This window comes from Mya arenaria, chromosome 6, assembly GCF_026914265.1.
Source record: "Mya arenaria isolate MELC-2E11 chromosome 6, ASM2691426v1".
NCBI classification, from domain to species: Eukaryota; Metazoa; Mollusca; class Bivalvia; order Myida; family Myidae; genus Mya; species Mya arenaria.
In genome coordinates, this window is record NC_069127.1 from 71,912,814 (window position 1) to 71,938,277 (window position 25,464).

Consider the following 25,464-nt stretch of genomic DNA (forward strand, 5'->3'; position numbering starts at 1 on the left):
TGCTAGACATCCCTCTGGCGTTGAATTGATTTTTGGCATGTTCATTATGCTTTTTGTTAGGAAAATTTTGTCGATTTTTATACGCGAATGGTCAAATATGTGACTACCGCACTGAGTGTTTATTTCGCTATATAGGAAAAGCATTCCTTGTTTTATCGCGTGGACCTACATAGTGTATTGATTAGTTGTGTTGGATAGAGGACGAGTCGGTGTGTTTACTGCTCGCTTGTGTGCGGCAGTCTACTCCAAGCGATAGAAATTCTTTGAAGCTATCGTGGATTTTCCACTGCGTGACCAACTAGGTGGGATGTTTTGACTATCGCGCTGATTGTCAACGGGTTTCGCGTAACCTGCAGCCGAGTTTATCGAAAGGGACTCGGAGTCGAAACCTCCAGCGTGAAAGAAATGGCGAAAAATACGAACAAAGAGATCTTTCGTTACGAACAGGAAAAGAGCAGCTTCATTGAGGCTTTACGAAACTTTCATTACAATAGAGGGTAAGCCACATCAATTTTAGTCTCAGAATAATCGAAATAGCAAACATAAGTCTAACACAGAGCCTTGATTTTATAAAATTAATTGGTGTCTCCATTTTAGGACAAGCTTTCATCACACACCAAGATGTGGGAACAAAGATGTTGATCTGTACCAGTTGTATCAGAGGGTCACATCCAATGGTGGTTGGAAGAAGGTAAACATAGTGTACTGATCCTTCTAAGTAACACATTTAATATTTGTTTCTCAATCAACAGACAAGTGACCTTGACCTGGTAAAAAATTTAGACTAAACTAAGGTTAAAGCTCCCCAATATATTTGGTATTCAGGTTGGTTTAAAGAGCACTTTGACTCGCCATGTTTCTATGTGGCACACACAAAAGCAATATTTTGCATTTGGTTCATAGACACTGGAAAGGGTTACATACAAACAACCGGAAACATGGATAAAAAACACCACATACGCATCAAAATACATGACGGTATAGCTTAACAGATTTATAAGTGATGAGATTGCAGTCATTCCAAGAATGTACTGGAGAGTGCATATTGTTTAGACACCGAATTCTGCAGCATAAAAACTCATATTATGCAAACAACAAAATTAATGGTTCCTCCGAAAGCAGTAGTCGCCATTTTCTCCGCATTTCAGAAGTTACATATCAAGTGCCTAGTAATTATCAGTCAGGTGCTTGAAATGTCTCTGCAGGTACTGACACTTTTCATCAGGTGAGGAGTGTAAACATTTAAATTCCAGTTGTTTACGAAATCACATTTACCTTCGCTGGGAATCACAGTTGCAGTGCCCATCGCGAAAAGCACACTATAAAATACGGGCAACAGTCATTAAGGTGATTTGCTCGGTATAGTTCCTTTTTGTGCTGGCGACATTATATACATTGTTAGGAAATTTTCATTCTTAGTTACAAGATACAAGAATTGGGTACAGGATAACAAGAAACATTGGCTCATTGAGCTATTTTCCAACCTGAATAACAAATAAACATTACACATCAAAACATAACAAGTTCAACGTTTACATTCCAAATTTGTTACCATTCATGTCTTATGTATATCAAGTTTTTTTAATGACAAAAGATTAAATTGAGATGAAAATCCACTTTTAAACATAATAAATAAATAAAGCTTGCTTCAGACTGAGAGAATTACTTACGTTGAACCTGAATTTGAGACTTTTTGAGCACCTCATTCGGGGCCTATGGAAATGGAGTTATTTTTTATTAAGCCACCTTCAAAAATCTGGAGAATATCTCGATAAAACCTAATTGTCAGAGAACTACTTGTTTACTGGTACTGCTTATCAAAACATGATTTATCAATATGGTACAGTTATTAATTGCCATTCATCTAATCTGTCAATATCTGAATAAATGAATTCACTATACGCAAAAAATAACGCAGCAATTACTTTCGTGTCAAGTCAGTGTCTCTGTTCAACGGTCGTGATTGCGTCACCATGTTGAACCACACACTCGGTATATATTTAACTGTGCAGGGTAAAACAAAATGTGTAGTTTACTTGCAGAGAGAGTATTTTAATATTTTGATCCAACTTCTCATCATTAGTATTTATAAAATAAAATAATTCAACTTGTTATCAGTTTTATTTATCTATGGTACCGTAATTGGATGAAAACACCAGCAAAATAACTCCGGAATTGTATAAGAAATTTTAAATTATGAAATGGTGGAAGGAAAATGCAGTGTAAAGTGTTTGTACAACCATGAACATCTTGATCAATGATCGATGACCGCCAGATCTTGAGCCTTGAATTTTTATGGACACAAGGCCTTGGGGCCAACTCAAATTTCCCTGGACTGGACTGGTAGCCGTAGCGGTAGTTGAGGGGTTTCCCTAATATTGCCATGAATAGGGTCTGATTATCTTGTCAGAAAGTTGGCATGATGATGATTACAAATTACATCATGCTAGTCTTAAGTAAAATCAGGATACTAAAAATGAACAACTACACCCATAAACATTGTAAGATTACTTAAACAATTATAAAACATTTTATTTGTAGTAGAAATTGGGATTGATATTGCTGTATTTTACTGCAAAGTTTGTCCCAGAAGTCGGTGTATATCATAATGTAAATACCCAAGTAATACTGTGAGCCATGTGTGTATACAACTACCAATTATCTTTGCTATGTAGGTCACAAAGATTTTCCCCAAATACTAAAAATAGCCAGCATGAAGCAACAGTATTACATTTTGTCTATACCACACATTGATTATTGAGTTTTACACTGTAGTACAGTGTGGTAAACTTCTTGTCTACTGTCTAGGGAAAATCCAGTGGTCTCAAGATTGCACTGTTAGGAGCTTTGGTTTTATTTTGATGGGTTAGTGGAGCAAAGACATCACATGGACATTTAGAATCAATGACACACTATCAAAGGCTTACATTTCCTTCTTTTTAATCATGCTCTGGAAATTGTATTTAATAATATATAATAAATTTGTATGACTTGATCGATGTTTACAAAAATTGTTTCTGCGTATTTCTCACAAGATTTGAGATAACTGTTTCAGCTGTACTCGTTTAATGCAAATATATTAGCATATCATAAATTATTTTACCTTTGAAAGTTAACATCAATGTCGTTAACAATGTTGTTAACTTATACAAAGTTCTGAACAATTTGCCCAATCCCTCTTATATTTCAGTTATTTAGCAGCAATAGTTATGTTTGATAACAAGAATAACCTGAAAGACTCTAAGTCTATCGACCATAAATACAAAAGTTATGCTGGTCAGTCCCACCTGTTCTTTATTCAGTGCCTTATAATACACAAAAGCCCATACTGGTGTTTCAGTTAGGCGTTTTGAGCTTGATGCTGCTCCGTGCTGCCCTTTTGACTGCTGGAAATCAGCTGTGCTGCCCTCTTAACTTGCCATAAATTGCTTTGTTTTTCTTCGTTCAAAAGTCTAAGGTCAATGACGGTGCTTTCTGAAACTTCCCCTGGCCCCTGGGACAGTTTTGATTTCGAAAAATAAGAGAAATTTAAGTAGAATAAGTCGTAGCTGGTCCTTTACTCTTCTATTTATGATGGTTCAACTGAAAGTAATTGAGAACCATGTTCTTATCTAGTAATTTTTGGGCCGCATCATACCCAGCGTAAAGTGGACAAAGGAATGATAGGTTGTTTTGGTCAAGAATTTTGAAAACCTGTGAAAATAACAAGAAAATAATCAGAAAAATACCTTGTGTGTCTACAAGGGCTTGCACATATACACGGACTGAAGGGTTTAAGCGTAAGAGTTATGGAAGGGCGCTTTACCCTGTTCTTTTTGGTACTACCCCAGCCCTCTGTCCGCAAGGAAACCAGCATTGGCAACCTTTTGTCTTTGTAGAATAAATGAGACTGTCAAATATTTTTTGTTATGAACTTATTATATGATAATAATTACAAACATATATCATATTTGGCAGTTGAAACCCAATATAACTACCATATACAACTGCAAACATTTTCTGTCAAATACATGATTTTCAAATTATACATGATTTTCAAATTCTTCACAATACAGTCTGCCTTACCATTGAAATATTTTCCCTTCTGCAGCACTCTGTCTAAACCTTTCTAAAGCCCTAGGCCTTTACATTATTAATTTGAATTTTCAAAATTGTGATTAATGTAAACTCATTTCAATTCTACATTTGAATTTTGATATAATGATCAATTTTTATTCATAAATTGTCAAAATTTGTTCACAGGAAAATTGAGTTTACTGTACTACAGTTGAATGTTAATGTGTTAATTATGTATTTGTACTTAACAATCCTGCACGCAGAGTTTTGTGTATGAACTGATACTATTTGATCTTAACATCAATTTTACGAAATCACACTAGATCTGTGCAGAAAAACTTGAATATTAATATATTACTATTCAAATATGTCATTCGATATAACAAGCCCCAATTCTACCTTGCAAGGAGCCTCAGTGGCTATATAAAATAAAATTCAAGAGTTGAGCAAGTTTGGCAAACATTTTACCAGTACAGGGCTTGCAGGCATGTACCAACCTCTGTGTATCAAAACTTCAGAAAGTTGTTAACTAGCTTTATGTGATTTTTCTGGTGTTAGTTAACATCAAGTGTCATTCGTCTATTCAGATTGTGAAAATTTTCAAGGCTTCATAATATAAATCAATACCTGACAAAGGGGAAACGTGCCATACACTCTATGGCCATACTTGGTATTTGAATCATTAACTTAGCGGTAAAATGGAAATACAAAGAAAAAATGTCAGGAGCCATATGCATTGTTTGAAATTGAATAAAACATTAACTGGTTGCTCTTGATATATTAGCCTTATTTAATTGTGCAAGTTATACAGAGAAGATGTACATTGTCATTTTGATTTTTGTTAAGAATATTATATGATATATAATTATATATTTGTTAAACCATTCAGGGTTTAAGGAAAGTTTGGAAGTGAATAACTCTCTAGAAATGGGCTGAAACTTTCAAAAATTAAGCGTTTGAAAGTACAGACACTATCAACAAAGTTGTATATAATACCGTAAAAGTTCCAAAAGTGAACACTTGGATGTTGACAATACCAAAATTTGATGTTAAAAGTTACATTAAAGGCCATTCTTGAGTTAATGTGGTTTATTTGAATCCACTCTGTGAAACTGACTTGTGCAAATTACCTCATTTTTTCAGGAATGTTGTACAAAAATGAAGTAGTTCTTAGTGATTGAGAGGCCTGAATTTCCATGTATGGGATAAAAACTTCAAAAAATTTAATGCAAAGAAGTTTATACTCAAATTTCAAATGCTTAACAATAGCCCTGCTTGATTAGCAATAGCTCTCTGAGATTAGGTTTCTTCTTAACTAATGGAATGAGTGGATGGACAATTTTCTCTGTTTGATGCAGGAAAGTCCATGATCGTAATTGCAGAACACTTTGTCAGGCCCGGATATAATCTTTTTGAATGTTACTGTGTTTGAAATTCATTTCTTACAGTGTTTGAAATTCATTTGTTACCGTGTTTTAAATTAATTTGTTATCACGTTTGAAATTAATTTGTTACCGTGTTTGAAATTCATTTATAATCATGTTTGAAATTCATTTGTTACCATATTTAAAATTCATTTGCAATAAGCTGTGACCATTGATTTAATAAAAAATATATCTGGATAGATCTCAGATATTTACATGTATCAGTGATAGGTAAAATACAACTAGTGCTTGAGGCTGTCTGCCTCCTTGTAACTTACAACAGAAATACAAGCAGTTTGCATGACACAAAACAGACTATGTAGCTGGCTGCAGTAATCTTTATATCACAACTCTCTTATTATGGGGTTTGCCCATTAACATGGTCCATTCTGGTGTGGTACACTACACAGTGTTCAAAAGGTCACTTGTCTGTCAGTCTTAATTGCTAGATCTATGTGTATAGAAAGGAATGTTGGTGACCTTAAGATAAGTCAGGAGTACCAGTATGTGCAGAATAAGCAAACATTATTCAGCCATTATGACCATACAGTTATGCTTAGAACTTGATCTGTTAAATGGAAAGTTAGGAGAAAACATTTATGTTATCACAAAAAATCTTCTATTTTGTACTAGTACTTAAGTAACTTTATATTTCTTGTTTAATCAAAGTCTAGCATGCCATATTATAATTGTGTCATCATGAATGTTTTATGTCTTGTATGATAAGGAGATTTTAAATATCAGGTGACAGAAGAGAAGCTATGGGGAGAAGTTCTGGCCGATCTTAAGCTTCCGCAGGCTTGTATTAATGCTGACCAGGCGCTGAAACATATATACATCAGGTAACATTAACTGGCACATGTATAGGTAGATGTTTTCAGCATTTAAATGTACAATTTCATGCAAGGTAATGAAAACACACACACAAACAATGGAATGCATGGCATTATAATTATACATTTGATCTGTTTTTAAATACAATTAAAATATGGTAATACAAAAGAGGGTTTTTATCACTTCTTTCCATTATGGTCCTGCACATAAAGAGTTTGAATGGTTAAACCCCGTTGCAAGATGGACCTGTATTCTCATTGTGTTGTGTTTAATGTTGATAGCAACAGATGTTCATTATTTTTCGTCATAACAGATACAGAAGCTGTGTGGTTAAACTCAAAGCTGTGTATCATATTAAAATAAGTTTTAACCAACTCTTAAAGCATGTCATATTAAGAGACATTTCTAAATGTATACATGTATATTGTACATGCTGATTTAACAGAACAACAAAGCCTGGTCAAGTTTGATGTCAAAGTACACCAGTTTCAAAGGTGTTGTTTATTTTAGTGCACATTATTAATACAACAACAACAACAGTTTTTACAAGTATCTTAACTATGAAAACACATTTAATGTATGAAACAGAAAAAATGGTTAAATGTTAAATGGAAAAACCTGAAAATGCAATGTAATGGCTTTCTTCACAGCTGGTTTGTTGCAAAGATTGTTAGATAACCATTAAGCTAGTTTAAGATGCCAACAATTACTGTAGTTCAATATGAAGATATGTTAGGGAATGGAATATGAGAAGTTATGTAGGAGAAATTTGTGGAAAATTGATCAAGATGTTGCAATTCTCACAAAAACAAAAGTTCTATATTTACAAAGCTGATACAACTGGTGTAGGGTTTTCTTAATGGTTAAAGGGACATAACTGAGCAAATATTTCGGACAGACTTTCTAGATATCAGATGAGATAACTTTTCTTTTCTGCTTTCAGATATCTGAACATCTATGAACAAATCAACTTCCTTGGAGAGGACCCTAAACTAGTGGACGCTCGCAGGGACGACGAGGGTCCAATACGGAAGAAGCATTGTGGGCCGCAGTATAACGTCCCCCTTTCATACAACTACGGCCAGCATGATGTTGCAGGTGAATGGCAATTGCTCATCATTTATCTCAACTCTAGAACTGTTTTGATGGTGTTAGATTCACTGTTAACTGTTCAACTGTAGACCTGCTTTCATTTAGTTGGGCTCACAGATAACTCGGTTCAACTGTAGACCTGCTTTCATTTAGTTGGGCTCACAGATAACTCGGTTCAACTGTAGACCTGCTTTCATTCAGTTGGGTTCACTGTTAACTCTTTTTATTCAGTTGGGTTCACTGTTAAGTCTGTTCAACTGTAGACCTGCTTTCATTTAGTTGGGCTCACAGATAACTCAGTTCAACTGTAGACCTGCTTTCGTTCAGTTGGGTTCACAGTTAACTCTGTTCAACTGTAGACCTGCTTTCATTCAGTTGGTATCACTGTTAACTCTGTTCAACTGTAGACCTGCTTTCATTCAGTTGGGTTCACTGTTAACTCTTTTTATTCAGTTGGGTTCACTGTTAACTCTGTTCAACTGTAGACCTGCTTTCATTCAGTTGGATTCACTGTTTACTCTGTTCAACTGTAGACCCGCTTTCATTCAGTTGGATTCACTGTTTACTCTGTTCAACTGTAGACCCGCTTTCATTCAGTTGGATTCACTGTTTACTCTGTTCAACTGTAGACCCGCTTTCATTCAGTTGGGTTCACTGTTTACTCTGTTCAACTGTAGACCTGCTTTCATTCAGTTGGATTCACTGTTTACTCTGTTCAACTGTAGACCTGCTTTCATTCAATTGGATTCACTATTTACTCTGTTCAACTGTAGACCTGCTTTCATTCAGTTGGGTTCACTGTTTACTCTGTTCAACTGTAGACCTGCTTTCATTCAGTTGGATTCACTGTTTACTCTGTTCAACTGTAGACCTGCTTTCATTCAGTTGGATTCACTGTTTTCTCTGTTCAACTGTAGACCTGCTTTCATTCAGTTGGGTTCACTGTTTACTCTGTTCAACTGTAGACCTGTTTTCATTCAGTTGGGTTCACTGCTTACTATGTTCAGCTGTAGACCTGTTTTCATTCAGTTGGATTCACTGTTAACTCCGTTGAATTGTAGACCTGTATTCGTTCAGTCTGATTTACCATTGTAATGTGTATTTCTGTCCAAATTCATGAGGTGATAGTTTGGTGTCGTGTGTTGTTTTTCCTGACCAAATTTTGATAAATTTGTTTGTTAATATGAACAGATAAACTCATTATATTTTATCATTGTTAATTATAATAATTGAAGCTTGATAGGCTGCCAAGAAGAATTACCGTTTTAATCTAGAGGAAGATATATATAAAAACAATTTTCTAAATTTACGATGCCAATAAATTTTTGCAAAATCTTATACAAATGCCTTAATGTCATCAAGACCTTGCATGATTTTTACTAAGATTCTAGATATAGTTAATGGTTCAGTGTTATGGTAACATTGTATGGCTCTCTGTTCAGGCTCAAGCATCAGCCAATGGGATTTCTGGACTGATTCACACTTAATCATATAAAAGAGCTCTTCAACCAAAAATCCATTAAGTAGATAACAACCACTAAATTTCCATTAAGTCATTAATATTTATTTAGTTTGAGTGTGTTAATTAGAGGCTCATACACGCTGGCTAGTATACGCTCCTAAGCATAGGGTTTAGAAGATAAAAAACAAAAAAACAATACTATTATGAATTAAATCTCACCTTACTTTTTGTTTCACCAGTAAACCTAAGGGAAGGATTTGGGCTGTGCACAACATATGCCAAGTTCAGTGACTACGAGAAGTTGGAGAAATCTCTGGTATCAGGCCTTCCAAACGAGGTGGATTTTGTTATCAACGTTTGTACGCTGCTGTCGAACGAGAGCAAACATACTCTTCGCCTCGACCGATGTAGTAACCTTACTGGCCTGCTGCTAGCTCATATTGGAATCTTCAATGATGGTAGGTGGTTTTTTGCAGTCTGTTTTCTATGAAATTGTGTTGGGTATGTTTAAAATAGGATATACTCAAGTGTGTTCATTCGTCAGCAAAACTTATACATTTACTTACTCAATATAATTTTAAAAAATCAGATTCTAGCATAAATCTACTCAAATTTTATATCATAAGTGAATATCAAACAGCATGGCACATTCATACAGCTGAATGAAATATAAATGGATAAATATTTGCAGTTTTAGAAGGCTCAAGTATTTTCCTTGAAATAAATTAGTGGATATTTTATCCTCACAAAGTTTTTGAATCGAACTAATAGGTTCCTGGTAATAGCTGTTGCCAATTACATCTTTGAACAGAATTAGATAGTGTATTAAATGGAATTAGACTCTTGACAAGCCTGTATTGATTGTTGCAGGAGTTGGATCGCTGGAGAAGCTGTATGAAAACTGCTGGAGAAAAAATACTGACAGAGACTTCATTAGGGTAAGGGTAGGATTTTGACAGAGGTGAAAAAAAAAATTAAAAAAAAAAATATTAATATGATTAAAGGTAGTTATCTAATCTATCTGTCCAACAAGATGGCAGGAGATAGCAATTGGGGCTTGGCAGAAATATGATTACAAAAAAAACATCATTCATTGACCAGTAATGCCTTAATATTTTTAAACATACCTTGAAATAAAAGATATGTCAGAAGTGCCTGTAGCTAAACCCAGTTCCGAAGAATGTTTAAAAGAATGATCATAATGTATGTTGTTGTTTCAGTTCTGGTTTGACACAGTGAAAGACGCAGATGCCCGGGAGCGCATTTCATTTACACGGGAAGATAAACGTAAGCTGACTAGATTGCTCCTCTTATTGTGAGAATGAAAAAAAATGTGTGATTAATATTCCATGTTAAGAGTACAAGTGTATTTCATGTTATTTCATATATAGTCTCCAGAATTTGTACAAGTCAGGAAAGCGCTTTACCCTTGCCGAGCTTGTGGGTTTGTGCTAATTTTGACAATAGTTTATTCTCACTTGTTTCATAATTATGTAAAGAAAAACTGTGACAACAATGTCAAATGATTTTAAGTTTGTAAAATGATCTTATGTCTACTTACAATGACCTTGGTTTCTTGCAGGGTCATTGTGTGGTTCGGAGGTTCTACAGTTGGGGCGTAACCTTGGGGTGGAGGATAAGGAGGGCATGCGTGTCACTCAGGTAAATAGCGGTAGAAAACTGGTGTTTTAATGTTGATCTTAGTTTAGCCGGATAGCTGATCTTACAAATAATCTGAATCTTTTCTCAATTAGTCTGTAAATGTCTGTATTTCGATTCCTTATTTAATTGATTCAATTTATTAATTAAACATTAATTAGATGGTTCAACATTCATTTAGTATAAATTGATGAATAGAACAATGATTGTGAAATAAGTGACCATCAACCAAATTCATATTGGTTAAGGCTGGGAATCTGATGCGACAAGCAAATGTCCTTTACTGTACAACCAATATTTCCCACTTATATTTGATCATCCATCAATGTTACTATATTCTGTTCCAGGTTGCCATCATCATTAGAAACCTGTCCTTTGATGCCATCAACATGAAAGTGCTCGCCAATGACGATCTTGTATTCAGGTAATATTACTCCCTTCCAAATTTCCCTATGAGAAGTTAATCATCTAATTCATAGAGTAATGATAGGCTTATAATCTGGTTATTGATTTGATGATTAACTTGTCTGCTGCAGTTTCAAAAAACGAAAGGCATTTTCCCTTAATGCATATTTATGTGAACAAAATGTAACTAGTAAATTTCAAAAGTAATGGCTTAAAAGCATTTTGTAAAAAGAGTTAATGGTTTGGTTGATTGAATCAGATAATGAGAAAGAACAAAGTGTTTTTTATGTCTATACATAAGTCAGCTTAGGTAAATGTAGAGTGCATGGGAATCAATTCATGCAGCAACACTAGCTGACTTCAACATGCCACTTTGATCAGATCAGATTATTTATTGCTTATCTGTTTTAAGGTGAAAAAGATGGGGTATTGTCATCATGCAATTCTAACCTAGGCAAGATATTGAAAACAATTCAAGATTTTCATAGAAATTCATGGAATATATTTATATGAAACTTTGAACCAATGCTTAAAGAGAAGATGCTCACATGTGTAACAAAACCCATTACTCCGGCTTAAGTGTTGAGTTATGGGTCTTGTCCCTTGTTGGAGGAGTGTTGGTGGTCCCTCTGAAGTACTCCTGTTGATATTTTAAACACCGCCTTATTTTATTTCAGGTTTTTGTCACTGTGTATCAACTGTGAGTATGGATCACTTCGGCAGCTCGCGCTGGACACCGTTGGCAACCTGTCTGGCCAGTTTGTTCTTGAACCATCGGACTCGTTCAAATCAGAAACCATCCTAGATCTCATCATCAAGTGTATCACATCAGAGGACAAGTTTGCTGTTGTTACAGGTAAGGTTTAAAACTAGTCCTCAGCATATAAATATCATGAAATCAATTCTGTTTCAATTATGATTTATCAGGATAACCATGGTAGTTAAATGAGACCATGCTCCATGCATTCACATTACTTTAAGTTGATCATTATTGGTCTCATGAGATTTTTGCATGTTTGAAATTTAAATTATGTTCAAATATTTATAATGATTGAAGTTTGCTTGCTTGTGGAACATGGTACTGATATTCATCAGGCAATTACTTGTGTCTACTTTAGGCTTTAGATTTTGACCCCTCTCATCTTTTAAGTTTGAGTGCACTTGTACTCATTCGAAATGGCTGTATACCTTTGTCTATACTGATGATTGAAAACCTGATTGTCTTTATTTACTATGATATAAGGATAATATAACGTTGATATATCCCCTAGGCCTTGAGATGGTGAGCAAGTTGTCTCAGACGGAAGACAACGAGTATGTGATCTCGGAGAAGCTTGACGTAAGCCTGTATGAGGAGATCAGCAAGTACCTGACGATAGCGGACATCCAGCTGATTGTGTACAGCCTGGAGGCTCTCTACCAGCTCTCGGAGATAGGCGAGGAGACAAACAGCAAGATTGCAGAGACATCCAATACAGTTGGTAGGTGACTCAGTGGCATATGATGTACCCTTAAGTTCAGTTTCTGTGAATACATTATAAAATTGTGGTTAGGTTAAAAAACTTGGTAAACACCTGATTCGGTTTCAATTTTAGGCAATTAAATATAATATTTCCTTACTGTTATTCAGAGCTGTAATGCATATTCTGTTAGTTCATGGTATGAGGGGAAAAAAATCAGTTAATTGAATGCATGCTGTCTTTGTATGCTTGATGATGAAAAGTTTATACACAGAGTCTGAAGTTCATGATTAATCCTGAGGTTTGGATTGAGAGCTTTTAACTTCAGACTTGTGTTCAGTTCTCAAGATTATTTTGCTGAAAATTTACTTTAAAAACAGTAGGAAGTACCTTTAAATGAATATAAATGACTTTTCAAACAATTTCAAATGGGGTTTAAGCACCTTTACCCTACCTTGGGCATGACTCTCTCATACTCGTACAGACTCCCGGCTTTTTTAAGAATTGACAATTATGAGCTGTTAAAGTCCCTGATTATGTCTTCATGACAGAAATGTTCGTAATTCCAATTGCAGAGACACTGGTATCCCTGATCACTGTGGAGGCCCAGTCATACGGCCCTAACTCCCTGGTGGGGATAAAGGTTGTAGAGTACTGCCCTCCTCCTCATGTCAGTGGAGCTGTGGAAGGGGCCACGGGTGCAGTGGGAGCCTCAGGACAGCCACCTGGGCAGGCAACACCACAGAAAAGTATGTACAACTTGATAATGCGAAAGCAGCTTGTTGATTATTGTTAAAGACTTATACTTTCTTATTGTAAAATGTTTAGTATGAAAATACCTTTTGATTAGGGATGCAAAAGAATGGCAAAATTGATATTCGAATATTTGGTAATTCTTTCGAACGAATATTTGATTACCAAACTACATCTTTTGAAAATTGTAGTAAACTTTTATAATGTTCGCTAAAGTAATAGCCGGGGCATTTAAGTTCTACTTTGTCGTAACCACTATGTGCGGCGGACCCTGAATTTCACCATACGAGCCTCAAAAATTCCTCTTTTCAGAAAAACAAAAATTAATACATTACGAACAAAGAAAAAAACAAAAACTTTTAATTTATATTCCGCGGCCTTCATATTTGTAAACAACGTAAACTTAGATGGAGTTCTGGTTAAATGGCTTTATACGCCAATGGAGGGTCTTTCCGTAGGACGAGCAGCCTCGTTGTGGGATTGACCTCTGCTAAAAAACTATGGAAAAACCAAACCAACTCAGGAACTAGTGTATTCCTTAATTGGAAGAGGCATTTAAATTTACCGAAAATAACTAGATTTTTGTGTCACTTGTCTTACAGCCAGTTATTGTAAAATTACGGGGACTTTTTATAGTATCCTACGATATGTCCCTAAATGACATATGACGCGTGTATAGTGTATTGTTATCACATTCACACCTCTGGTATTATGGGACAATCGTTGTAAAAACAAGACAAACAAATTTAAAACCCAACAACAGAGTTGTAGGCAAAATATGTATTCAACAACAAAACATCGAATATTCGAATACCGATTTTGACATTCGAATACCAAACGTTTGATCTAATATTTGAATATTCGTTTGCATCCCTACTTTTGATACATGTCTACCATATTTTTGCTTAAATTTTGTGTCTATTTAGCTAAGTTTAAACCTTGCAGATTCTTAATTCTGTTATTTCAGATTATGGTCATTAAAGTTCTTTCTATGGTTACTTGACACATGTTTAAATAATTTAATAAATTGCATTAGTTCAAACCAGTTCAATCAATGAGTTTATCCAAGGATCCATTGAAAATTTAAAAACTATTAGTTGAAAAAATTCCTTTGTTAAATTCAAGCAAAACAGAATTCTTAAATACTCTGTTGGATTAACATTAAAACAACATTATGTGTAACATATGTTTTGTATCCATGTTTGTTAACCCTTTACTGTTACAGAGACGGATGAGAAGGGTGCTCCTCCGGAACCGCCTGTCCCACCTTCTCCCATAGAGATAACTACATGTAACTGGTATGTAAATGTACATTTAACTTTTGGAAAGTGCATGTATATCACTCCTCTAGCATTTTTTTACTGGATTTTTAGCTTGTCTGTTTTTTTGATGAAAAGTAATTCAGATATTGTGATAACCTCGGTGTCATTGTTGGCATTCAAGATATTGAAATGATGATAAAATGAAATTGTTGCCAGAGGTAATACGAACACAGCAAGGCCCATAGTTCTGACATCAATAATAGTTGAGTTATGCCTCTTTTGGACTGAAAAACAACAGATGAGCATTAATTCCGAGTCACAATTTTTATAATGTTAAATGTAGGTTTAGCTACCACTAACTCCAATGTATAGGGTTAAAGTCTACTATTATTGTTTCTCTTACAGGTTACAGGCCACCTACGAGGCTAAAGGTCCCACTGAGGTTGTGAGTCACCTAGGTCTGTACACAGACTATTTGGCCTTCTGTAGCAAGTTTCAACTTACTCAGCCACTGTCCTCCAACGAGTTCCTGAAAACCATACAGTGAGTTTTGCCATATCAATGTATGGTATATAGTGTATCGTTAAAAAGTGATGCATTAAAACTTAATTAACACATGTTCATTATCTTGACCTTATTTCTATGAAAGTGTTGTAACTCATAATTATGTTCTCAAATGCCCTTATCAACTATCATCGGTCATGCGTATACAGTGATACATGGTTTTTCCCACCTTATTAAATTTCTTCTTAACTATCATTGCATTTTTTACAACTTGCAAAAACACCAGCAATTGTTTGTTTATTTTGGAACACGTGGTCGGGATAAATTGTGAAATAGTGACCTCGAGGGAGCCATAAGGTTTTGTGCATGATTTGTGTATTTGGGACCGGCCATAGTGCTTGACTCCTCGACTTTTTTAGGTTTTGATGCAGCGTCAGTATATTTTATATGAGAATAGAAGGAAACTTGTTTTGGACCAAGCTCCGAACTTGAGGGAACGCCGGTTCTCAAACATCTGCCTGTTCGAATGACCGCAGTTTTACTGTAGTTTAAACTGAATTTGGCAATGCTTGTTAACAATAAAATTCTGTTGAACTGATGTCTTTCAGGAGATAAAGGGAAGCCATACTTTAGTTTGGTCTGCGTGTGCATACACACTTTACAGATTTGAATTTTAAACATTCAGTAAAAATGACAGTTGTCAAAAGGCTTATATGGGTTTGATGTTTCATCTTTGGATATCAGTTTTACACTGACAAAAATGTCAGACAATTCTGTCTTCTGTTCTTTGAAGTAAGACAGACACTTTGAAAATATACCAGCAATGTCAGTCTGTCATGTTTTTTGCATACACTATTTAGTACCCATAGATATTTTTTTGAAAGGGTATTTCTATATTGTGATACTCTCTTACTTGTATTTGGCAGTCATTGGGACCAGTTTCAATTAAGATGGTAAGGATGAAGATAGTAAAGTTCCAAACGTTACATCATTTTGGGCGTGAACTGCATTTCAATAAAAATATCGTTAGGACATTAATCGCATAGATTTTGCAAGTAACTTTAACAGGTTAAACTGAGTACTGTTAAGCAAACAACAGTTAAGATATCTTATTGAAACAGGCCCTGGATGATAAGGATTTTATGAGTTTAATATATAATATTGAAAGGAAGACTTGCTTGCTTTTGGACTTGTGTTGTTGTTTTTTAAGAGCCCTGTTTTGAGTTATTCCAATCAGTTATTTGTTTCACAGATTCCTGTGTGCTGTTTTTCACATCAAGTTTATTAAAAAAAGTTGTTGTGTTGTTATAGTATAATCTTTACCTGGAATGTATTGTACGCTTTTTGTACATTTATTTACAGAATGGTGTATCCTCGGAGTGCCAGCGCTGTTGTGAAGAAACCAGATGGGGGTGAAGAAATGGGGATACATGGGCTGAAGAAACGCCCTGCACAGTTGCCCTTTTCTATAGCAACTGCAGGTATGTCCACATGGTGAACCTACAGATCCTACATTTTTCCAAGTCTTTTTCTTTTTTTTAATTTAGTTATTGTTTTGAGTTTAACATCATTGTTATTTATGAGTAAAAATATTAATGGTCTAATTAACGTAATTAACTAACTTGTTTACCTTGATAAATCATAATTTAATAAATATTGTTTTGCTACATATATGAAATTTGCAAACTTTAATATTTGTGTGCATTACTGTTGTGAACTTGTTATAGAATCAATCTGTCCAGGCAAAACGACTCCTGCATGATTTGTTGTTATTGAGTCATATTTATACTTAGTTCATCAACTGAGTTCAGAATTTCCGTGACATGTTTTGCAAGATAACCTGTATTTTATGTCTGATAATTCCTGGCATAAGTTTCCTAGTTATTTTAGTGGTATTTGTTTTTTTATGCTTTATCTAAATAGTGCATGTTAGCTAGATGTTGTGAGTGTTGTGTTGTTTTGTTTCAGCGCCTGTGCCTGCCACCCCAAGTAGCATAGCACCCTCTAGTATCCGACACCCAGGGGCCCCCATCAGCTCTCCAGCCCTCGCCCGCAGGCTTGCCGGCCCAGCCATGAGGCCCATGACCCCTGTCAACACAGTCATGCTCCCGATTACGGCTGCAACAAAAAATACTCCCATCTTTTCTCCAGGTTCTTCATCATCACAGCAATCTCAAGCCCAGAGCCAAATGCAGGCACAGACCAGCATCCCTGCTTCCATAACTGCAGTGGCAGGTGCACAGCCTATTGTTGTCTCCCAGCAGGTTGCTGGGACAACAGTTGCCATGGCGACCATGTCTAGTGGTCAGGTGCTGCAGGTCAGCACTACAGCACCATTCACAAATATGGCCTCACAGCAAGTGTTCACCTCGGGAACGGTCACCATACCCCAGGCAACAATGTCATCGGTTATACCCATCCAACAACAGACTCAGCCTCTTGCAGTTGCTGCACAGGGCTTTGCTAATGACCCATTGCCTCCACCAACTAATACCATTAATTCTAAAACCAAAACTGCAATGAAGCGAAAAATTGGTGCCAAGAAGAATGCACAAGTATTGCCTAAGGCTGAACCAGGTCCAAATAACTTGCCAGCAATTGTACCGAAGGTGTTGCCCACTCAAACAAGCCAGCAGATTAATCTAGCTCAACCACAGTTGCTTGCAAATCAGCAAATAATCACACAGGATGGTGTAGTATACCAAGCAGTTCAGGACCAACAAAACCCAGACAATAAAGTGTTTGTGAAAGCATTACTGACACCAAAAATCCACCGGGGCAATGTCATTATTCAACAACCTGTACAAGGTGTAATGAACATTCAGAACTTGGACTTTGGTGCTAGTGGGGATGGCCAGACTGTTCAGTTTCAAACCAGTTTTCCTCAAGCTTTTCCCCAACAGACCACCTACATTCAGTATGCGAGCCCCGCTAGCTCCACGCAGACCATCATACAACCATCTCAACCAGCATCCAATGTTCAGACGTACATTGTACAGCCCAATGGGGAAATGTACATGCAAGGTCAGACACCAGCTACTGCAATGGCCACACAAATGGTTGTTACCCCAGGTCAGCCACAAATCATTGGTCAGCAGTCGATAATGGTTCCCCAACAGCAAATCATGGTTTCCCAACAGCCTGGTATTCCACAACAGCAAATGTTTATGTCGCAGCATCAGATTATAGGTCAGTCCCAAATGATTCAGCAGCCACAGATTGTACCAACATCTCAGTTCATCTCTCAGCATCAGACTGTTGTTTCTGGGCAGCAAATCATGGTACAGGCGCAACCATCTCAACCTTCATTACAAGCCACATCTAACCTGTCATTATCCCATTCTACATCATTGTCATCTTCAGTTTCATCTGTTACATCATCTACAGCAACGCTAGACACATCATCATCAATGTCATTAATGAAAAGTAATTCTACAGACTCTAACACAAGTGCTAGTCAGAATGTATTGCATTCCAATGTGGATAAATCCTCAAGTGACACTTCAAACCAAATGGATAACTTTCAAAGTGATATAGGGCAAGTAAGAACTGACACAAGTGCAAGGACTGATGGATCAGAACCACTAAATCCGTCCAATAGTGTATCAAACTCTAATATCTCTGCTAGTGTGCCTGATAGCTCTGTTGAACAAATAAATAATAATGTCGGACGTAGAGCAAATGTAGCAGAAATAGAATCAGCTGTTGGTTCAATTATGGAAGATTCAAATGACTCTCAGGATAATGCGCCGGTCATGATTGAGAATGATGGTAATGAGTTAATGTTTGAACAACAAAACTATCACATGTGTGCAGACTCCGGAGCTTCAACTGCGGAAGTGTTTGCAGGAGATGCAGAGGCAGCAATGGCAGTTGAACAACTAGAACACATGGATGATCAAACAGAACAGGTGGAGCAAAATGCTGGCGTTGTGATTATAAGTAATGAAAATGGTGATGGTGAAGATATGGATGGTATTGATAGTGCTGTGATTCCTGATGATGGGATAGTAAATGAGAATGCTTTGCCAAATGGCGATGTAGAAATGTGTGATGGTAGGTATAAAGAAGGTAGTGTTGAGAAGGAGGCCGTGGTATCTGATGAAGAGTTGATAGCTAAGTTCAGAGCAGAGACTCCTATAAATGTTCCCATAGTGTCAGAAAATGGGTTATATGAACAGGATTTTGAGGCTAGACTGGCAGTTGAAGGTTTATTAAAAGATGTTTGTGTAGAGTTCAATGTGAATGACGAAGACAATGGTGGAGTTAATGTTGTATACTCAAACCCGGATAGTGCACCAGATTCAGTAAAAACTGCCAGTTCAAAACAAGAAGGGGAGACTGCTGTTGCTGACGAAAGTAATGGTGGTGACATTGAATCTCAGACCAATGGTGAACCTACTGTTGAAACAGCTAAAAAAAATACTGCCCAAAAGTCGGCAAACTCAGTGGACCATTCTAAAGTTAATGGCATAGACTCCAACAGTGGCAAACATCTCATGAACGGAGATTTAAGTTCACCGGAGTGTCAATCTGTGCCCTCTCCTACTGGGGTAGTAAACGGGGGAGAGAAACTAGTCAATGGCATTACTGATGAAAAGACTGTCGATAAAATGATGAAAATGAACGGTGTTGTGAATCATAAGATCTCAAATTCAGTGCAAGAATCAAAAGACACTATTGTTTGTGAAAATACTGATACAGAAAGTGGTAAGCTGAAGATGGATGATATTCTTGCACAGAGTTTAGAAGAAAGTCATATTGTTAAGTCTGATGAGGATTCTAACTTTGGTAAAATTGAAGAGAAACCTGCTTCAGACGATGGTGATATATTGGCGAGAAGTATTTTAGAAAATGGAATAGATTTCGGTGACTGTGAAATGGGTGAACCGGAACCAACTGGTGTTGCCACAGTAGTTAAGCAAATGATTCCAACCACAATGTATGGCAATATCACAGTACAGTTTAGCAACAATACCATACCGATCACTTTCTCTAGCAATGCCATCATTACATCAAAAGCCAACCAGATAAACGTGTGCAGCTCTCGTCACATACCTACCCCAGAGAGCGCGAGGGATGGTGAACTCAGTTGTGACAGTACATCATCCTCTATTGCTACAACCGAACTCAGTGTCAGTGTTAGTGACAAACATTCCAACAGCAAGATCGCCCAGTCTAAGGCTGGCCACAAGGAAACCAAGAAATCTCAGGCTAGTCCAAAAGGTGGGGAGACGAAGAAGAAGTCATCTTCCAAGAAACGCAGTCGAAGCAAATCTGGAGGCAGCGCGAGCTCAGATTCCCGACCCAATTCCACTGCATCTCCTGGTGTGGCTGCAGCGCCGCTCCCTGAGTACTTGTGTGAATGGGCTGGCTGTCGGAAGTAAGAAGCAATTATTATGAAATTATTATATTTTCTCTCAAATTCTTTGTATAAGACAACAAAAGCAAAAATTGTATGATAATTGTCAGAAAACTATAATGTGATTCTCTGTAGCTTATTATTAGAAGTTTAATAAGTTCTTATTTGGAGCTTTTGTTCAGAAAATTACAACCAAGTCTTTGACATTAAAACACTATCTTGAAGACCAGATCCTGTTTAATTTTGAAAAAAAAGAGTATGCTTTTTAAATCAAATTGTCTAACAAAGTTGCTACCTTCTATCAAATTTATTCTGTTTTTCAGGTGTTTTGACAATGGCAAGAAAGTGTTCAATCATGTCTGCAATGTCCATCTTCGTACGGAGTATGATGGCTTGTGCAAGTGGGAGGGGTGTGAGTCTCTTGTCCGTAAACGCTGGTCACTCTTCACTCATGTACAGGTATGTCATCAAGGAGAAAATTATTGTCAGCAATTGTAACATCATTGTTATTCGACATCAATATTTAAATATGTTCATGTATTATAAAATCCACTCAGTTCTTTAAAAAGTGTCATTTACAATAAAAAACAGCACCCTATTATAGGGGCACATTATTCTATGGTTTGATGACAATTTTATTTTCTATCAATGCATCAGCTTATATTGTGCCATCAAATGAAATTGTTTAAAGTTACACTCTTATTCAAAATCAATACGTACACATGTAAAACAAACATAAATTTTGAGTGATACACCCTCAAATACTTACTAAATAATGCACTTATGGAATATATTTATCACTATTAACAAAATTATAACTGTGTATTTAATAGCTGAAAATGCAAAAATATTAAATGATTGGTGAATGCTAAAAGATTTACTGTGATCTACTATGGTCTCATAAGGTAGCAATACCATGTTTTCGGCACATTTCTTTCAAATTAAACTCCGTATCCTCCATATGATCTATTGTTTTCGACATTTGTTCATCATTTTTGGTATATTAAAAAAATTGTATGAAATATGTTAAATCTTATTTTTGAGTAATACAGGTTATTGACCTATAGTTAACCAAGTTCTCCTCGCTTGTATAAAAAAGATGGTTTATGCTGAAAAAATCTGTTCGTACCTATAAAAGCTCTCAGATAATCTCTTTTTTCCTTGAAGGACCATCATTGCTCTGAGAGTTCCCTGAAGGTTGCTGCCCAGCGGAGACTTCAGTCATTTCAAACGGGTCAGAAGATATCTGCCCCCACCATACCTGCCATGGTCTATCCGAAGGACGCAGCCAACCAGGCAATAAAGCGCTTCCTGCCTAAACCACCATATCCAGAATTCACTGTGAGTAGTTGCAGATAATTTATTTAATGATAGAAGCTTGTGTCAAGTGCATGAAAGATTTCTTTTGTCAAAAGTCAATTTCTTTTTGCCTGTTGATGGAAGAGAGTTGCATAGTTAATATCATTTTAAATGTTCAAACCATACTTGTAAGTCGTATTCTATAAATCAAAGGATGCTTGAATTTTTCTTCTGGCACTATAATCTATCTACTCTAGGTTTTTAATTTTCGCTAGAAATAATTTCTAAAAAAATGATCAATTTTTAAACAGTCAGTATTTGTAGGCATTTAAGCACTTAAAAACATATTTGATGATCCATATTCTAGGAGGGACGAGAGGGTCCAGTAACAAAGCATATCCGTCTCACCTCAGCTCTCATCCTGCGTAACCTGGCAAGATACTCACAAGAAGGCAGAAGGTAAGAGGTTATATCAAACATTGACGTACAGTGTATACATGGAGTTGAACTGGAGATAAATATTCTATCGTTTGAGGCAAACTGATTGATTGTGCTCTCTGTCTGCCAGTAAAATAAAGAGTTTCCAATGACAAGGTGACTATACAATGGTCAAAATATATTTCAGTGTGTGTATACCACGTGATAAATTGCTTCATAAATGCTACGTCGGAAGGCAATATTTTGCTTCGGACGAAGACTTAAAACGAAGATAACTTCACTATTTCTTCACCATTTTAAATGAAATATAGCGCAGTCTACGCCGCTTACGGAGCCCTGCCTTTGGTCTTTTACCAGAGTTTGATTGAGAGTTTAGCTTTTTAAAACGCTTCGACAAACCTTTTCACAATACGGCCGTCTGACGGAGTACTGTGAAAACTTTTTTGGAAACAGGTTTGTCGAAGTGTTTCTTGAAACTAATCACCTTATCAAACTTTGTAATAACACGAAGGCGGGGCTTTGTAAGCGGCATAGACTGCCCTTTGTTTTATTTAAAATAGTGTAGTAAATGAAAAGTTATCTTTGATTTAAGTCTTTATTTTAGGAAATATGTTGCCTTCCGACGTAGCATATATGACGTAATTTATCACGTGGTATACACACACTGTATTTGTTACAGGTAACATGTAAAAGTGGGTTATAAATGGTATCAGACGAAACTTGCCATTATCCTGAGAGAGTACAATTGAGCCGATTGTTCAGAACTTTGTTAAAGTTGACAACATTGTTAATGTTATTGTTGTTAGCTTCCCAATCTGATCTGCTGTATTTCTATTAAGATTTTAGATAACTGTTTCAGCCGTATTTGTTTTTATTTAAACATGTGAGCAAATCATCAAACATTTCATGCTTAAAAGTAAATAACGATGTTGTTAATCAGGTTGTTAACTTTTACAAAGAATTGAACAAAAGGCCTATTGTTAGCTGTTGTTTCTATTTGAACATTTGTTCAACTCTGCTTACAATTTTGATATTGTGTTTCAGTTTGCTCAAGAAGTATGAGAGAGTGCTCAGTTACGGCTGTATGAGCGCCCTGGAGTCCTCAACCGCCCTCGCCAGCTGCCTGTCAGAGCTACAACAGTATAAATAAATGCCCAGCGATAATCTTCAAATGATAATTTTCAAATGCCCGGTCTTTCGATGTTCCAGCAGTATAAATAAAAGTCCAGTAGGATTGTTATTAAAGATTCATTATACAATCAGATGGCAGACCATGGTCAGTTCTTAATTTTACCAGCATAAATATTGAGTTTTATTCAGTATAATGTTTATACAATATAAATAACTAGTTTTTCTTGTGGATGAGATCGATTTAACAAAACTGTCATGACCTTCCACAGAGAACTTGCAGCCATTACAGCCTCTTAACGTGTACTACTGAAATATGATGTTATATGAAGACTATTTTGGTATATGTTTGTTTCTTACATTGTTGTTTGACAAATTCACACAGATATCAGTGCTGACATTGTTCATTGTTCTTTTTTACTCTGTATTGTTACACCTAAAGTGTTCAGTGGTAGGTCTGTGACTCTCTCATCACATTTTTAGCTTGTCTGCTTTTTAAAGAAAAGTCGCGGTATTGTCATAGCCTTTGTGTCAATCTGTTGTTCACATTGTGCAAAAACCTTAGGCATTTCTGGATAAACGTAAAAAACCTTAGGCATTTCTGGATAAACGTTGACGATGTTCAAATGATACTTTGAACACATATTGCCAGAGTCTGGGAGACAATACTCACATTTATAGCAAGGCCCATAACTCTGACTTTAATAATTGTTGAGTTATTCCCCTTGAATGATTGAAAAATTAGGCGGGCGTAGAGTTTGCTCCATAGCACTCTTGTGTTGACTTTCTGAAACCTGTACTTTACGCTTGATGTATATTTGTGTACATTTCATCATAATTTATTATTGCTTATTGTTTTTCTTGTACAGAATCTTTATGAAATGATTGAGAATGAGATATTTCTAGGGTATTTAAGTCTACATGGTCATATCGTTATTTCTCAAAACAAGTAAGTTGCAGTTATCGATGAAATACTGTCAGAAAGTTGTTTCATCATTTGTGTTTTATCGGCCTATGTTGTGTATTTTATAGTGCCATGTATACTTAAACACCAAATGGTTTGTCATTGATGCATTGTGTTTTAAATTCAGTTTATGAAAATATGTCTCACAGACGTCGGATGACAGTATATTGCATTTATCATGAAGTTACATACGTCACTTGAATCATCATTACTTTCATTATATGTGCTGGGTGCCACTGTCTTGTGAATATCTATTTTTGCAGTATCGATGTAAATGTTGTTGTGTATGAAATAAGTATATCTTATATATTTATCTATTGATGATTAAAATGCCTTGTCCCTGTTTTAATGAGCCATGAATCATATTTTTTGTTAAATGAAATAAGTTAAACACAGATTTATTTTACGGAAGCCGAAACATAGCAATGGAGATATTGTGGCATTATATTTCTGATTTATATTTTTAATTTAATTCTGAATTGGTTTTATGCTTGACTGTATTATTAAATGAAATGAATGCTTGGGTGATTACGGATTATTCGTTAGTAGTTTGTTGGAATATTAAAGATTAAAAGCAGCATAACAAATTGTTAATAAGCATAACAGTAACAAGGCTGTGCAATACTTGTTCTGTGGCATTTGTGCAATCTTGAAGTCATTATATAACTTGAGAGTAAAGATGGGAAATTTTTAACAGATAATTAATAATATCGCTGACTTGATTGAATCTAGCGTTGTTTATTTTTATTCTTTTGAATTGTCATTGTATGTAATTTCTTTGATTATTTGATGTTGAAATTTCTATTTTGCGTATATTATCACTCCTGTGATATCATTGTTTACATTTATGAAGTATTCCTTTTTGCCATGCGATGTTTCATTTTTTATATACATATAATATGTTCTTGAATTAAATCTGAGAGGTTACAACTTGACAATTTAAAGAAACAACCCCATTGCTTTGACCACATAATTATATGATTGTTTGTTATCGGTTGTAAAGCAATTTATCGTAAACATGAAGTAATCTTTGGAGTATGTATGTTGTACTTTGCAATGATAAAACCAAATCTGTCTTATTCTTGTAGTATAGATATAAATATGAACATGTTTTAAAAATAATGGAAAAAATAAATCAGCGCATTCACATTGTCTTGTTTATTTACACCGTTAAATTGAATAGATTTGAGAGCTTATATATTTAATAAATCCAAATATACCCATATTCTATTTATTTCGCTCTTGGAAGCTGAAGCTTTGTCTGTCACGTATTGTGCTCGCTCCATAACTATGATTGTTGAAAGTTTTTGAAATAACTTGAATAACACATGACCTCTCGCCAAGTTGATGTGCAGGGAGTGA

General features: G+C 35.8%; 1 protein-coding gene across 2 annotated transcripts; it reads left to right on the top strand.

Moving 5' to 3' along the window:
* LOC128237791 (AT-rich interactive domain-containing protein 2-like) lies at nt 1-25,249 on the top strand. 2 transcript variants are annotated; one of them, XM_052953375.1, is made up of 20 exons: nt 1-497; nt 598-691; nt 6,225-6,322; nt 7,258-7,412; nt 9,108-9,326; nt 9,739-9,806; nt 10,089-10,155; nt 10,451-10,530; nt 10,875-10,951; nt 11,610-11,788; nt 12,204-12,413; nt 12,968-13,141; nt 14,371-14,443; nt 14,813-14,950; nt 16,274-16,392; nt 16,880-20,294; nt 20,597-20,732; nt 21,441-21,614; nt 21,940-22,031; nt 23,055-25,249. In XM_052953375.1, the coding sequence occupies exons 1-20, from the start codon at nt 406-408 to the stop codon at nt 23,158-23,160; spliced, it is 5,766 nt and encodes a 1,921-aa protein (XP_052809335.1). In that variant the 5' UTR covers nt 1-405; the 3' UTR covers nt 23,161-25,249. The 2 variants fall into 2 exon arrangements, with proteins under 2 accessions (XP_052809335.1, XP_052809336.1); XM_052953376.1 differs by having other exon boundaries at nt 17,063-20,294.
* Nucleotides 25,250-25,464: the final 215 nt, after the last annotated feature.